Source organism: Hylobates moloch, unplaced genomic scaffold (assembly GCF_009828535.3).
Source record: "Hylobates moloch isolate HMO894 unplaced genomic scaffold, HMol_V3 SCAFFOLD_15, whole genome shotgun sequence".
In the NCBI taxonomy this organism is placed as follows: domain Eukaryota; kingdom Metazoa; phylum Chordata; class Mammalia; order Primates; family Hylobatidae; genus Hylobates; species Hylobates moloch.
Genome location: NW_026652290.1, coordinates 97,351,366 through 97,367,380, shown reverse-complemented (window position 1 = coordinate 97,367,380; position 16,015 = coordinate 97,351,366). Strand labels below are relative to the sequence as shown.

General features: G+C 58.3%; 1 protein-coding gene across 4 annotated transcripts in view; it reads left to right on the top strand.

The window, feature by feature from the left end:
- Positions 1-16,015, top strand: part of SCAMP4 (secretory carrier membrane protein 4) — a 247,195-nt gene that overhangs the window by 8,865 nt on the left and 222,315 nt on the right. For 2 of the 4 annotated variants that reach the window (XM_032176908.2, XM_032176909.2), the window contains exons 2-7: positions 928-975; positions 3,685-3,813; positions 4,133-4,289; positions 4,898-4,999; positions 9,157-9,274; positions 10,183-12,016. In XM_032176908.2, the coding sequence (XP_032032799.1) occupies positions 969-975; positions 3,685-3,813; positions 4,133-4,289; positions 4,898-4,999; positions 9,157-9,274; positions 10,183-10,359 (690 nt within the window). In that variant the 5' untranslated portion in view covers positions 928-968 and the 3' untranslated portion in view covers positions 10,360-12,016. Of the gene's footprint in view, positions 1-927; positions 976-3,684; positions 3,814-4,132; positions 4,290-4,897; positions 5,000-9,156; positions 9,275-10,182; positions 12,017-16,015 lie in introns of those variants that run through there. The other 2 variants (XR_009209923.1, XM_058428260.1) reach the window with 2 other exon arrangements.

The following is a 16,015-nucleotide window of genomic DNA, read 5'->3' as shown; positions in this document are numbered from 1 at the left end:
CCTGATGTGGCCAGAGCCACAGCGTGGAGCGAGGATGTGGGCGCTGCAGAGGCGTGCCCAGTTGAGTGGTGGAGGCAGCGGCTGGGACTCCTTCATGCTCAGGTGCTCAGCTCCTTCCCCTGAGGGGCAGGAAGTCAGGGAGGAGGGAGTGAGAGGTAGGAGGTGGGAGGCCTGCGGAGGGGAAGATGTCCTGTCCCAAGAGCCAGGGGTGCCCCACCCCACGGTGGCATGTCCCTGAACGTGTGTGTGGAGGGCTCAGTTCCTGGAAACCGCCTCACCTGGACTGTGGGTGGGAGGCAGCTCCTGGCCCCGTGCCCGCCCCCTGGGGCCTGTTCTCCTGCCAGGAGCTGGGATGGTTCAGACCGCACTGGTCTGTGATGCCTGATGGGCACCAGGCATGCCCCTGCTGGGCTGGTCCACCTCCCGATGGCAGGTCTGCCCCCGGATCGCGGAAGCAGCTAGATCCACTCAGTCGTGGGTGGATGGCAGGCCGGGTGGGGCTGCTCTGGTGCGTGAGCTCATGGGGTTCCCTTTCAGAACAGCCAGGGTGCCATGTGGATGTGATGGGGTCCTAGGCCCTGTAACGCTCACCTTGTGGCGCCCACCCCTTGTGGGCTGAAGCCAGGATTTGGGGGACGCAGGGGCCTAGGACAGTGGGGAAGGGGCATCCTGGCTGGAGCGGTGGGTGGGAGGGGCTGCAGCCAGCCCTGCCCCTTTTGCCGGCATGGGTGGTGTGCACTGGAGCCGAGGGGAGGGGACCTGTGGGGTAACACATTGGGTCGGGTCAGGCCTGTGGCTCCCGCTCAGCCTGCTGCTGTGCCCAGAGCACAGGGCACGATGAAGGGCTTTTCAGCCACGGTGGGTGGGTGGTTCGCGCTCTGCCCAGGGTGGCTCGGGGTTCCCTGACTGTGGTTGTCTTCCTTCCAGGCGGCTGCAGGTTTCAGCCTGCGCCGGTCGGTGAAACAGAGATGTCAGGTGAGTCCTGCCTGCCTGGGAGCCTCCAGCAGTGTGGGCGGGAGGGAGATGCCAACAATTCCCACAGGAGCCCTCGGTCCTGGCCGTTGGCACACAGTGTCCTCCTGGCCCACCTGGCCTCTGACTCCTCGGGTCCCACAGCACATCTGGAGTCACACCTCTGCTGGGGGCAAAGGACAGCAGAGCCGCCTGTGTATCCTCTCGGATGCCTCACTGACCCGAAGCACAGCCCAGTCGGGTGCCCCTGCTGTCACAGCTGCTCTTTCCTTATAGCAGCTGGCATGTTCTCGCGCACCCCAGGGTCCCTCACCCACTCATTTACTGGCAGCCTTACCCAGTGGGACGGAAGCCCCTGAGGATGGGGCCTCTTGCCGTCTGACTCACCATCTGGCCCTCGCAGGCGCCCAGGGACACTTCCTCAGGCAGTGCTGGCTGAGTGGAAGGTCCTGGGGGGCTCCCAGTGCCACGCTGAGTCCCCCAAAGGCTGTGTTCCCATCCCAACCCCTGGAACCTGTCAGTGGGACCTCATTTGGGAACACGGCCTTTGCAGATGTGGGATGGAGTTAAGATGAGGTACTGGAGCAGGGTGAGCTCTCAGCCCAATGCCTGCTGTATTTATAAGAAGAGATGGGCCGGGTGCGGTGGCTCACGCTTGTAATCCCAGCACTTTGGGAGGCTGAGGCGGGCGGATCATGAGGTCAGGAGATCCAGACCACGGTGAAACCCCGTCGCTACTAAAAAAAAAAAAAAAAAAAAAAAAAAAAAAAATTAGCCAGGCGTGGTGGCGGGTGCCTGCAGTCCCAGCTACTCGGAGAGGCTGAGGCAGGAGAATGGCATGAACCCGGGAGGTGGAGCTTGCAGTGAGCCGAGATTGCGCCACTGCACTCCAGCCTGGGCGACAGCGAGACTCCGTCTCAAAAAAAAAAAAAAAGAGATGAGCCGGGCGCGGTGGCTCACGCCTGTAATCCCAGCACTTTGGGAGGCCGAGGTGGCGGATCATGAATGAGGTCAGGAGCTTGAGACCAGCCTGGCCAACATAGTGAAACCCTGTCTCTACTAAAAATATTAGCTAGGCATGGTGGCACAGCACCTGTAGTCCCAGTTAGTTGGGAGGCTGAGGCAGGAGAATCGCTTGAACCTGGGAGGCAGAGTTGTGGTGAGCCGAGATCGTGCCACTGCATTCCAGCCTGGGTGACAGAGAGAGACTCGATCTCAAAAAAAAAAAAAAAAAACAAAAAGATGTGGAGAGACAGGAGGAGGCGTCGTGGAGATGGAGGCAGAGGCCGGAGCTATGTGGCCATGAGCCAGGGGCGCTGGGATCCCCCAGAAGCTGCCTGGCAGAGAGGCAGGAAGGCTCCCTTCTGGAGCCTGTGGAGGGAGCGTGTTCCTGAGACATCTTGATCTCAGATTTCTGGCCTCCAGGACTGTTAGCAGAGAAATATCTGTTGTGTTCTTTGTTTTGTTTTGAAACAGAGTCTGGGTCTGTCTCCCAGGCTGGAGTGCAGTGGTGTGACCATAGCTCACTGCAGCTTTAACTTCCCGGGTTCAAGCGATCCCCCTGCCTCAGCCTCCCGAGAAGCTGGGACCGCAGGCACGCACCACCACGCTTGGCTAGTTTTTGTATTTTTTGTAGGGCTGGGGTCTCGCTAGGTTGCTCAGGCTGATCCGGAACTCCTGGGCTCCAGCAACCCTCCTGCCTCAGCCTCCAGAAGTGCTGAGATCAGAGGTGGGAGCCCCCATGCCTGGGCAGTTTCTGTTGTTTTAAGCCTCCCAGTTGGTGGTGCTTTCTCACAGCAGCCATGGGGAACCGAAGCGTCCCCAGGCCACAGCCTCCCTGCAGTGTGCAGACTCGGTCCGGGTCCGCTGAGCCTGCATGTTGGCGTCCCCTGCCTGCCGGAGGGAGTGATGCTAAATGCAGCCTGCTGCGGCCACACCCACACTAAACATGGAGGAGGGCAACGAAGATTAGCATGGCCCTGCATAAAGGGTGACACGTAAATTAAAAAAAAAGTTTCGGCTGGGTGCAGTGGCTCACGCCTGTTATCCCAGCACTTTGGGAGGCAGAGGTGGGTGGATTATTTGAGGTCAGGAGTTCAAAACCAGCCTGGCCAACATGGTGAAACCTCATGTCTACTAAAAAGAAAAATCCAAAAATTACAGGTGGTGGGCGCCTGTAATCTCAGCTACTTGGGAGGCTGAGGCAGAAGAATCACTTGAGCTGGGGAGGCAGAGGCTGCGGTGAGCCGAGATCGCACCACTGCCCTCCAGCCTGGGAGACAGAGCGAGACTCCGTCTCACAAAAAAAAAAAAAAAATCATAAACTTAGTTCCTTAAAACAAATCTGTTATCTGACAGTTCTGGAGACCAGAAATGCTAAAATCAAGCTGTAGGCCGTTTCCCGCCTTTCCCTGCGTCTAGACGCGCCCGCATCCCTCCACTCGGGGCTCCTTTCTCCCCTTTCACAGCCTTAGCACGGCCTCTTCCCGTCTCTCTGACTCCCACCCTCCCGTCTCCTCTCGTGAGGCTGCCGTGAGGACACGGGGCCCCAGATCATCTAGACTCTCTCCTGTCTCAGGGTCCTGCCCTCAATCCCAACTGCAGAGTCCCTTCTGCCATGAGAGGCAACACAGCCGTGGGTCGAAGGGACGAGGTAGGGCCTCCTTCAAGAGACAAAGTCTGGTTCTGTCTGTGGGTTTTATGTCCCTACAGAAAAGGAGAACAACTTCCCTCCGCTGCCCAAGTTCATCCCTCTGAAGCCCTGCTTCTACCAGAACTTCTCTGACGAGATCCCGGTAGAGCACCAGGTCCTGGTGAAGAGAATCTACCGGCTGTGGATGTGTGAGTGCGCCTGGGGGCGGGAGGCGGGAGGTGGGAGGCGGGAGGCGGGAGGCAGGGCTCCCCGAGAGAGGGAGTGGCATTCGGGCAGGGGCAGCCCGTCGGGGACCCACCGTCCACCGCAGCCGTTCTGGGCCCGGTGGTCCCTGCGGTGAACGAGGCTGGTGTCCAGGCCCCAGTGTCTTGGCTTGCACCGTTCATTCTCGACGTGGGGTCACCAGGCTGGGGAGGCGGACAGCGGGTGCCCCATTGCTTGGCAGCATGCTTTCCCACAGCCACGCCCTCCTGTGCCAGCTCATCCGTCCTCCCTCTCTCTTCGCAGTTTATTGCGCCACCCTCGGCGTCAACCTCATTGCCTGCCTGGCCTGGTGGATCGGCGGCGGCTCGGGGACCAACTTTGGCCTGGCCTTCGTGTGGCTGCTCCTGTTCACGCCTTGCGGCTACGTGTGCTGGTTCCGGCCTGCCTACAAGGCCTTCCGGTGAGCAGAGCTGCCAGGGGCCGCCTGCACCCAGAGGGAACCAGGGCCCACTCTGCACCCCAGTCCCAGCCCAGCTGTGAGGAGCTGTCCCTTTCTCTGCCCAGTGTGAAAGACAGTTCACATCCGGGGGTGGCAAACTGTGGCCCACAAGCCAGAGCCAACTACTGTCTGTTTTGTTTTGCTTTCTAGTAATTTTGCCTGGGTGCAATGGCTCAGGCCTATAATCCCAGCACTTTGGGAGGCCGAGGCAGGCAGATCACCTGAGGTCAGGAGTTCAAGACCAGCCTGGCCAACATGGTGAAACTCTGTCTTTACTACAAATACAAAAATTAGCCAGGCGTGGTGGCGGGCGCCTATAATCCCAGCTACTCAGGAGGCTGAGGCAGGAGAATTGCTTGAACCCGGGAGGCAGAGGTTGCAGTGAGCCGAGATCTTGACACTGCACTCCAGCCTGGGTGACAGAGTGAGACTCCATCTCAAAAAAAAAAAAAAAAAAGGAATAAAATAGAGCCTCCGTTCTTGCCATCTCTGACTGGCCCGTTCCTCTCTGGGCACATCTGGGAGAAGCCAGGGCTGTGGTAACCATCGTCTTTTCTGTCCCTCCCCAGAGCCGACAGCTCCTTTAATTTCATGGCGTTTTTCTTCATCTTCGGGGCCCAGTTTGTCCTGACCGTCATCCAGGCGATCGGCTTCTCCGGCTGGGGCGCGTGGTAAGCCTCTCTCTGATGGGCGTGGTGGATGTGACGCGGCTCAGCTGCCATGTTGTGGGCCTGCTGGGAAGCCAGGCGGCCACCGGAGCGTGCTGGTCCGGGATTGTACGCGCTCTCCTAGGGAGGGGTCCGAGCTCACCCCAGGAGTGCTCGCGTCCTCACCAGCACCCAGCCATGGTTTGGGATTGTAGGTGCTCTCCTAGGGAGGGGTCCGAGCTCGCCCCGGCAGCGCCCGTGTCCTCGCCAGCGCCCACGTCCTTTCCAGTGCCCAGCCACGGTTTGGGATTGTAGGTGCTCTCCTAGGGAGGGGTCCGAGCTCGCCCTGGCAGTGCCCGCGTCCTCGCCAGCACCCAGCCAGGCTTGTCTCCTGAGTGTCGATCACACCCCTGACCCCCGGGGTCTGGGAGCCAGTTCCTGGCTGCCGATGTTTCTGCACAGATCGCTGCAGGAGGAAGACCTGGACATCTGTAAAAACACACACACCGTTGCTGTTACCACACCTGAGAAACTCACAGTCACTCTCTAAGGCTGCCGGTGCCCAGGAGTGTTTGTGTTTGTGTCTTAACTTTCTGCCTTTTTTTTTTTTTTCTTTTTTTTTTGAGACAGAGTCTTGCTCTGTCACCCAGGCTGGGGTGCAGTGGTACGATCTCAGCTCACTGCAACCTCCACCTCCTGGGTTCAAGCAATTCTCCTGCCTCAGCCTCCCGAGTAGCTGGGACTACAGGCGCCCGCCACCACACCTGGCTAATTTCTTTTGTATTTTAGTAGAGACGGGGTTTCACCGTGTTGCCCAGGCTGGTATGGAACTCGTGAGCTCCAGCAATCTGCCTTTCTCAGCCTCCTAAAGTGCTAGGATTACAGGTGTGAGCCAGTGCACCCGGCCCTTTTTTAAAATTATTTTTTATCTTTTTTGAGATGGAGTCTCTCTCTGTCACTCAGGCTGGGGTGCAGTGACACGATCTCAGCTCACTGCAACCTTCGCCTCCCGGGTTCAAGCGATTCTCCTGCCTCAGCCTCCCGAGTAGCTGGGACTACAGGTGTGTGCCGCCACGCCCAGCTAATTTTTGTATTTTTAGTAGAGATGAGGTTTCACCATGTGTTGGTCAGGCTGGTCTGAAACTCCTGACCTCGTGATCCACCTGCCTCCGCCTCCCAAAGTGCTGGGATTACAGGCGTGAGCCACCGTGCCTGGCCAAATTTGTGGCTTTTAAAATAGGTTTTTTATTTTGGAATAATTTGTAATTCACAGTTACAGAGAGTGACTGTTCTCGCCCACGTCCCCGATGTGTCTCCCTTGTCCTTGGCACGGCGGGAACTCCCCACGGGTGACGCTGCTCACGGAGCCGTGGGTGCCTTTGGTTTCCTGAGCTCCCGTTAGCAAGCTCCTGTTCAGGGGTTCCTGCCCCACAAGACTGCGGTGCTCTCACGCCGGTGCACAAATCAGAATCCACATACGGTCCCGGGTTTCCCAGGATGGTGACTCCTCTCCCTTCAGGGCCCCTCGATCTGTGGGCCTCTCCCCTCCTGCACCTGCGCCTGGCACCAGGCCCTCCAGGGTGGCCGGGATCAGTGGTCTGTGCACCCCTCGGATGTGCCGCTGAAGCTGGTCTGTCACCCGCCACCCCAAGAGCCTGAGTGACATTGCCCCAGGGATCTGAGTTAGAGTCAGAGTGAGGGTGTCCCTGGGGCTCCCAGCTCTGCCAGCCTGTGGGGTGCTTCCCCTCCTGCAGAGGCTGTGGCTGCAGGTCAGGGCACTGCTCGTCATCCTCCAAGTCCTGCTGAGCCCCAGCTGCTGGCTCGGCTCCCACTGGCCCTTCCTTGGGCTCCGGTGCCTCCTGCGAGCCGCCTCCCCGGTGCCTCCCCAGCTCTCCCAGGCTGAGCTGAGTGGACAGGGCTGTACCCATGTTGGGTGGTCCTGAGATCCCGGCATGAGGTGAGTGCCCACCTGTGACCCTCAGAGGCCTCCCTACCCCCTCGGCCCTCGCGCACATGCAGCAGCAGCGACTCGGCTCTCCTCATCGGAGCCTGGGGTCATCTCCCGCAGGTCACGGGAGAAGCTGGAGCATGCGGTCCCTGCCCGAGGTGGACAGAAGGTGGACGCTCTCGAGAAAGAAACCAGCGGTTCTTAGAGGAGAGCCCGGCCCCCCCGTAACGAGAGAAATCAAACCACAGCGCACAGCGCCTTCATGTCCACCATTGGCTTAGCGAGGCCCCAGGCTCAGTGCGCTGCTGTGGGGTGAGGGGACAGCCCTGCATCCCCTGCCCCTGGCGGCTTCACCAGCGCCACCTCTGCACACACTCTGCACTGCTGTGGGGTGAGAGGGGACAGCCCCGCTCACCCTGCCCCGGGCAGCTTCACCAGCGCCACCTCCCCGGGGGTGACGCACACCCAAGGCCATGAGCCACGGCAGCATCTGTGGTTGCAGGGGACTGGAAACTCCAGAGAAATGACCCCTAGCGGGGCCTAGCTGTGTAGACAGTGAGGGTGGCCACGTGGCGGTAGCCATGCACTCAGGACATGGTGCAGCAGGGGGCCCCGGGGTACCCCGCCAGGAATTGGATGTCAGCGGGCGCCGCAGCCTCTGAGCAGAGCATGCAGCCCGCTGACAGTGTGCCGGGCGCCTCCCTAGGCCTGACACTTGCAGGCGGGGGCGTGAGATGCCGGCCAGTGGGAAGCTGCGGGGGCGGCGGCAGGAGTCCTCAAATGCCTTTGCCACTTTTCGTAAATCTAAAATTACATCCAAACAGAGGTTTACTTTTTTAAAAAATAAAAGAGGCCAGGCACGGTGGCTGATGCCTGTAATGCCAGCGCTTTGGGAGACCAAGGCAGGAGAATCACTGCTTGAGGCCAGGAGTTCAGACCAGCCTGGGCAACATGGGGAGAAACCATCTCTCCAGAAAAAAAAAAGAGAAAGGAATGATCCAAAGACCATGAAGCCTGTGATGCTGTAGAGGCTCCAAGCAGGTGAACACAGGACAGGCCAGCATCTTGCAGGGAGGCGGCAGGGGGCACTGCGTGTGCGTGCGTGTCAGGCCGTGTGCATGTGTGTGCGTAAGCTCCCTGGACACATCCGGGTGTGTGGGTCCTGTGGGCTGCCTGTGCGCCAGGGAGGGGAGTCAGCAGAAGGACTACGTCGTGCCTGCCTTTAAGTTCCCTGAATTTTAAACCCTGTGGTTTTATCACCTGTTAAGACAAAAATCTCAAAATAACTGTGTTTTCTGCCTCCTGGGTCTCAAAGGCAGGTGCAATGCCCAGAGGCTGGTCCTGCACAGAGGGACCCAGGGTGTGCTGGCCTTCCCAGTGTCCCGCTGGTGGCCAATCTAAGCAGTGCTTTCCCTCGGTTTTTTGTTGGTTTGTTTTTGTTTTTTGAGACAGAACCTTGCTCTGTCCCCCAGGCTGGAGTGCAGTGGCACGATCTTGGCTCACTGCAGCCTCCCGCCTCAGCCTCCCTAGTAGCTGGGATTACAGGCGTGTGCCCTCATGCGTGGCTAATTTTTGTATTTTTAGTAGAGACGGGGTTTCACCTTGTTAGGCTGGTCTCCGGTTTCTGGCCTCAAGTGATCCGCCCGCCTCAGCCCTCCAAAGTGCTGGGGTGACAGGCGTGAGCCTCTGCGCCTGGCCTCCTGATTGTTTCTGATGGTCCCTCAGTGCCCCACGGGGTGATGGTGGCAGGTTTCCCATCCGCATTGCTCCCGGATGTGCAGATGTAGGTTTCAGCAGTTCCCATCATTAGACACAGTTGCCATGGGCTGGGTTCTTAGTAGCAGGCTCAATGGGGCAATGGGAATGAGCTTTTGAGTCTTTCCATGGCTGGTGCCTGCTGGGCTCACTGAGGGAAACTAATGGGGAAACACTCATCTCCGCCCCTGCATGCGCGGCTCACTGCTGTGATGGTGGAGGGATAAGGTCGTGTTCACGCGTTGAAGTTGGTGCCCACTGCACACACGGCTCACTGCTGTGATGGTGGAGGGATAAGGTCGTGTTCATGCGTCGAAGTTGGTGCCTCTCAGTTTTGCTGTATGTCTGTTGGCCACTTGGTGGTCCTTGTATGAGCCATCCACTCCTTGTTGATTGGCCAGAGCTCTTTACATGGGGAGGACCATGGCCCTCATCTGGCAGGTGTGCAGGCACCCACGCACTCTCTTGTCCCTTGCAGCGGCTGGCTGTCGGCAATCGGGTTCTTCCAGTACAGCCCGGGCGCTGCCGTGGTCATGCTGCTTCCGGCCATCATGTTCTCTGTGTCGGCTGCCATGATGGCCATCGTGATCATGAAGGTGAGTCCTCGGCTTTGGGATGACCAGCCCTTACTGGTTCTCCATGAACCTCATCACCCAGCTGTCCCAGGTGGGTGAACGTCGAGGAGCCGGGCCCTCTCCCCGTGGCGTCACGCAGGCCGCACTTCATCCCCAGCAGTGAGCTGGGATGACAGCAGGAGGCACTGTCACCAGGGACACTCCCAGAGACCCAGCGCCCGGGTTCCTATGGAGCCAGTCCCGTGGCCCCCTGGACCGGGATTCCAGACTCCAGAGGGAAGCAGGGGTTGTGTGTAAACCGCAGTGTTTGCAGGAATAGCTGAGGCCCCGGAGCTGTCCTGTCAGTGAGGGTGGGGCCCCTTGCAGGTTCCCGGTCACAGTTTCCATTGGAAGATAGCGGAAGTGTTGAGCTGGGCTCATAAGAGACATGTTCAGTTACAGCAAAACGCTTTTTTTTTTTTTTTGAGACAGTCTTGCTCTGTCGCCCAGGCTGGAGTGCAGTGGCGCGATCTCTGCTCACTGCAAGCTCCACTCTGGGGTTCACACCATTCTCCTGCCGCAGCCTCCCGAGTAGCTGGGACTACAGGCGCCCACCACCACGCCTGGCTAATTTTGTTTTTGTATTTTTAGTAGAGACAGGGTTTCACCGTGTTAGCCAGGATGGTCTTGATCTCCTGACCTTGTGATCCACCCACCTCGGCCTCCCAAAGTGCTGGGATTACAGGCGTGAGCCACCGTGCCCGGCCTATTTTTTATATTTTAGTAGAGACAGGGTTTCACCATGTTGTTCAGGCTGGTCTCGAACTCCAGAGCTCAGACAATCTGTCTGCGTCAGCCTCCCAAAGTGCTGGCATTACAGGTGTGAGTCCCTGTGCCCAGCCGCCACACTCATTTTCTGTTTTCTGCCTCCCTGTCCTCTGTCCTTGCAGGTGCACAGGATCTACCGAGGGGCTGGCGGAAGCTTCCAGAAGGCACAGACGGAGTGGAACACGGGCACTTGGCGGAACCCACCGTCGAGGGAGGCCCAGTACAACAACTTCTCAGGCAACAGCCTGCCCGAGTACCCCACTGTGCCCAGCTACCCGGGCAGTGGCCAGTGGCCTTAGAGGGAGCCAGCCCTGCCCCCACCGCCCACCACCTCCTCCCCTTCATTCCTGCTGCTACCCCTGGTCCCGAGGGCTGGGAGTACCTGGGGCCCCGTCCCCCCAGCTGGGATGGTGGAAGCCGGTGGTGGCCACAGACCGCACCCCTCCTGCCAGGACCACAGAACCGGTGTTCATCTCATCTGAGAGCGGAGTTCCTGGCAAGCACTCCCCAGCGGCCCTCGGCCTCTGCCGTCCACTGCACGGCTGATACGGCCTTGTCTTCAGGTCTCGAGGCCTGACTCCAGGGGACAGGTGGCAGCAGGTCGGCCACCCTCCCGTCCTCCCAGAGCTGCTGGCGCTGAGGCCAGAGCAGGTCTGATGGGGAGCTCCGTCTCACACCAGCCACCCGCTGTCGCCAGGACGGATGCCCTTGGCCGGAACTAAGAAGAGGCGTCGAGGCCAGTGTCCGGTCCCCTGCAGTGATAGAGGGCTTGGTGCCTAGCCGAGTCCTCACTGTCCCCGGCATCCCTTGATCTGTGCAGCTCCAGCCTCGCCCCCTCCCCACGTTCACCATACCTGGGGAGTTCCTGGCCCGGGGTGTCCTGGGGCCACCCTCCCTGCCCCCAAAACAGGGATCCCTGGCAGGCTGTCTTCCCACGCCCGTGAGTTCAGAGTCGGGGACCCAGGCCAGGTCGGGAGCACAACTGCTCCCCAAACCCAGCAAACCAGCAGAGAGCCGGTTTCCCAGCAGCTGGAGCCCTGCAGGAGCGGCCTTTTGGTTTTTTTTTGTTTTTTTGTTTTTTTCTTTTGAGAGAGTTTCACTCTGTTGCCCAGGCTGGAGTGCAGTGATGTGATCTTGGCTCACTGCCACCTCTGCCTCCCGTCCCATGTTCAAGCAGTTCTGCCTCAGCCTCCCGAATAGCTGGGGTTACAGGTGCCTGCCACCACGCCCAGCTAATTTTTATCTTTTTAGTAGATGTGGGGGTTTCACCATGTTGGCCAGGCTGGTCTTGAACTCTTGACCTCAGGTGATCCGCCCGCCGGGGCCTCCCAAAGTGCTGGGATAATAGGTGTGAGCCACCGCGCCCAGCCTGGAGTGGCCTTTTATGAGAGGGGACCCGTCAAATCTGTGCCTTATGGAGGAGTCCGGCAGCGGCCACAATTGTCTTGTCCCCTCGCCCCCCAACTCCCCCGGGAACACCTCCCCTAGGCAAGGCATTTTCACAGCACCATTCACAACGGTTGGGCCAAAAAGAAACTTTCCCTTCACCGTTTCCTGCACTCGCTGACGGCGACTTTAGACACCCCAGGCTGCCACCCCCACCACCCGTTCACCCCCAGGATGCTGTTCCTTTAGGACGCCCGCTGCCCTGGAGCCCTCCCCGGGATGTGGGCCAGTCCCCTCGCTGGCGCGGAATGACGCCGTGTGCCCGGAGGCGGCCGTGGTGTCTCGGTGGACGGCAGCCAGGATGGAGCACCCATGGGTCCCACGGCTGTGCCTCAGGGTCTTCAGGTCCTGCCCCCTTCCCCAGCCTCTCGGCTGCACTGATGCAGGCGAAGTCTCACCTGGCAGGCCCACCCCCCACCCCTCCCCCGCCGTGGGTGGCCCCTCGCAGCATCGTTGGGGTTTTGTTACGTGAAAATATCCTGGGAATAAATACATGTTTCTGCACTTAGACCCAGGGACCTGCTGCGTTTGTGCTGTGAGCATGTGTGGTTCCCCCAGGCCGTCTTCTCCTTTGAGGGACCCCTCAGCACATGACTTCTGGCAGGATGCAGCCCTGCAGTGCTTTCTCCCACCCAGGGCCCAGGTGCCCTGCAGCCAGCTGTGCCCAGGGCTGACCCTGCCTCCTGGCCAACATGGTGAAACCTGGCCTCTACTAAAAATACAAAAGTTAGCTGGGCACAGTGGCGCACGCCTGTAGTTCTAGCTACTCAGGAGGCTGAGGCAGAAGAATCGCTTGAACCCAGGAGGCGGAGGTTGCAGTGAACCCAGATCGTGCCACTGCACTCCAGCCTGATGACAGAGCGAGACTCCGTCCCCCCACCCTCAAAAAAAGAGGAAGCTTGCACAAATGGAAAGCCAGTGTCACTGGCCCTAAGTAAGAAGCAACCATCGGCCAGACGCGGTGGCTCACGCCTGTAATCCCAGCACTTTGGGAGGCCGAGGTGGGCGGATCATCTAAGGTCAGGAGTTCAAGACCAGTCTGGCCAACATAGTGAAACTGTCTCTACTGAAAACACAAAAAATTAGCCAGACATGGTGGCACACGCCTGTAATCCCAGATACTCAGGAGGCTTAGGCAGGAGAATTGCTTGAACCTGGGAGGCAGAGGTTGCAGTAAGCCGAGATCGCATCATTGCACTCCAGCCTGGGTGACAAAGCAAGACTCTGGAGAAAAAAAAAAGGGAGTTGCGGGGTGTGGTGGCTCACACCTGTAATACCAGCACTTTGGGAGGCTGAGGTTGGCAGATCACCTGAGGTCAGGAGTTCAAGACCAGCCTGGCCCGCATGGTGAAACCCCATCTGTACTAGAAATACAAAAATTAGCCAGGTGTGGTGGCAGGTGCCTGTAATCCCAGCTATTTGGGAGGCTGAGGCAGAAGAATCAGTTGAACCTGGGAGGCAGAGGTTGCTGTGAGCCAAGATCACACCACTGCACTGCAGCCTGGGTGACAGAGCAAGATTCTGTCTCAAAAAACAAACCCAAAAAACAACAAAAGAATAAACTTATTACATGTTAATATTTTTTTCAAATACTTTTTTTTTGAGATGGAGTCTCGCTCTGTCACCCAGGCTGGAGTGCAGTGGCACGATCTTGGCTCATTGCAAGCTCTGCTTCTCGGGTTCATGCCATTCTCCTGCTTCAGCCTCCCAAGTAGCTGGGACTACAGGTGCCCACCACCACGCCCAGCTCATTGTTTGTATTTTTAGTAGAGACGGGGTTTCACTGTGTTAGCCGGGATGGTCTCGATCTCTTGACCTTGTGATCCGCCCGCCTTGGCCTCCCAAAGTGCTGGGATTATAGGTGTGAGCCACCACGCCCGGCCTCAAATACATTTATTAAACAGAAGGATGGGTGCCATACTTTTTAAAATGTGTGCAAATCTCTCGAACATCTGGCTTCATAGAGGACAAGACGGATGGCTCATCAGCTCTGTTGCAAAAGGGTGTTTTAGCCATAACAAAGATTGGGGGCAAATGGTCTATCTAGGATGTGAGCCCAGGAAGTCCTGAAGGGTTGTGGGGATGGGGAGTGGCCCGTAGGGAGGCACGAACGGGGAGGTTACAGCTCCAGGCAGCTGGAGCTCAGTCCCTCTGAGGATCTGGCTCACGTTGTCATCTGGAGGTAAGGGAGCTGGGGTATTTATCCTCCGACTCCCCTGCAAAAGGGATGGGGGCTGGGGAGGCTTAGTTCCGCCCTCAGGTGGAGAGTCATGGATGCCGTTCTGTGTGTGTTGTGCTTGTGTTGTGTGTGTATCGTATGTGTGTATATGTGCATCTGTGTGTCTATGAGTGTGCTTTATTACAGATTAGATTAGGTCCTCCCCAATACCCATATGTTCACACCCTAAGCCCCAGGACCTCAGAATGTGACTTTGCTGGAAATAAGGTCATTGAGGATGAAATTATGTAGTTAAGATGACTTCATTCTGGAGTAGGGTGGGCACTGATCCACTGTGACTGGTGTTCTTTATAAAAAACAGGAAATTTGAGCTGGGCCCAGTGGCTCTCACCTGTAATCCCAGCAATTTGGGAGGCTGAGACAGGAGGATTGCTTGAGCCCAGGAGTTCAAGACCAGCCTCGGCAACATAGTGAGACCCTGTCTCTACAAAAAAAAAATTAGCCAGGTATGGTGGCACGTGCCTGTAGTCCCAGCTACTCAGGAGGCTGAGGTGGGAGGATTGCTTGAGTCCAGGAGATTAAGGCTGCAGTGAGCTGTTATGACACCACAGCACTCCAGCCTGGGTGCCAGAGAGAAACCTTATCTCAAAAAAAAAAAAAAGCCAGGTGCAGTGGCTCACGTCTGTAATCCCAGCACTTTGGCACACCGAGACGGGTGGATTATCTGAGTCAGGAGTTCAAAACCAGCCTGGCCAACATGGTGAAACTCTGTCTCTACTAAAAATACAAAAAATTAGCCAAGTGTGGTGATGCACACCTGTAATCCCAGCTACTTGGGAGCCTGAGGTGGGAGAATCGCTTGAACCGGGAGGTGTAGGTTGCAGTCAGCTGAAATCACACCACTGCACTTCAGCCTGGGTGGCAGAGCAAGACAAAAAAGGAAAATTTGGGATACAGACACACACAGGAAGAACACCGTGGTGAAGCTTTTGCAAGTCAAGAACGCCGGTCACCGCCAGGAGAGGCCTGGGACAGAGTCCACTCGGGCTTAGAAGGATCCAGCGTCACCCACACCTTCGTCTGGGACTTGCAGCCCCAGAACCGAGAGAGAATAAACAGGTGTTTGCGCTGCCCAGTCTGCGGTACCTGTCAAGGCAGCCCTAGCAAACCGATGCGTGTTTGCATGTGTGAATGCGTGTGTGCGTTTACATGGTCAGGAGTGACAGGTGCTGCAGGGTACGGACGGGGACCGCAGCCTCTGCTGCGCGTCCTAAATATCACGCCCCTCTTTCTGCAAACTGTCGCCCCAATCACTGCCGCCGTCTTCCCTTCTGAGGTCGACCCCGCCGCCCTCCGCTCGGCCGCCAGAGGGCGCCCTCGGACTCCTGTCGGACGGACCCTGCCTTGGCTCCCGGGCTTCAGGTTCTAATAGAAACTCTCGCAGGGGTAGGTCACGCCTGTAATCCCAGCCCTTTGGGAGGCTGAGGCAGGAGAATCGCTTGAACCCGGGAGGCAGAGGTTGCAGTGAGCTGAGAGCGCACCACTGCACTCCAGCCTGGGAGACAAGAGTGAAACTCCTTCTCAAAAAAAAAGAAAAGAAAAGAAAAAAGAAACGGGGTGTGTCCGCCTCTAGACAAGGTGCAGCCGGCATGATGTGGCTCCTGAGTGGCCACGTCCCCTTCAGGGTCACAGGGGCGATCCAGGGAATGAGGAAAGGAAGACGGAACTGCAGGCATGGCGGGGGATCTGGCGGGCAGCTGGGGGCATCGTGACCCCCCGCCCATGGCTGCTGCCCCTGGTGGGGAGTCCCCGGGGTGGGGGTCACTAAAACAGTGACGGCGATGGCTTCATTGGGCTGGACCCTCCAGGCTCCCTCTCCACCCTTGCCACTGAGCTCCACGCCCGGACCAGGCCTGGGGGTGCTGCAGGGACAGATCCTCAACCCTCTGGCTTCAGCTTCCATCCCAGCGGGGTCCAGCCGGGGGCTTGCACCAGGGGCCAGGGGGCTGGGAGAGTGAGGGAGGAAGAGTGAGGCCGATTGTCCGTCCCTGGCCTCCTCCCTCTAGGGGGCAGCCTGTCCATGGGGGTCCGTCTCTGCAGCCCGTCCCCGACCTGTAAGGCCCCGCTGTTGCCAATCCCAGGGGCTGTGTCATCCCGCGTTGCTGCCCCTCACCCTGCCTACGCCTCCACGAACCCCACTGCTAAATCCTTCTTCCACATGAGGGAGCCATCGCCTTCCAACAGCAATTTAGGAGGGTGAGTGTGATATGTTTGGGATGTCTCAAGATTTCCCAGCGTGAACGCACAATCTCAAGCTGTGTGTGTGTGTG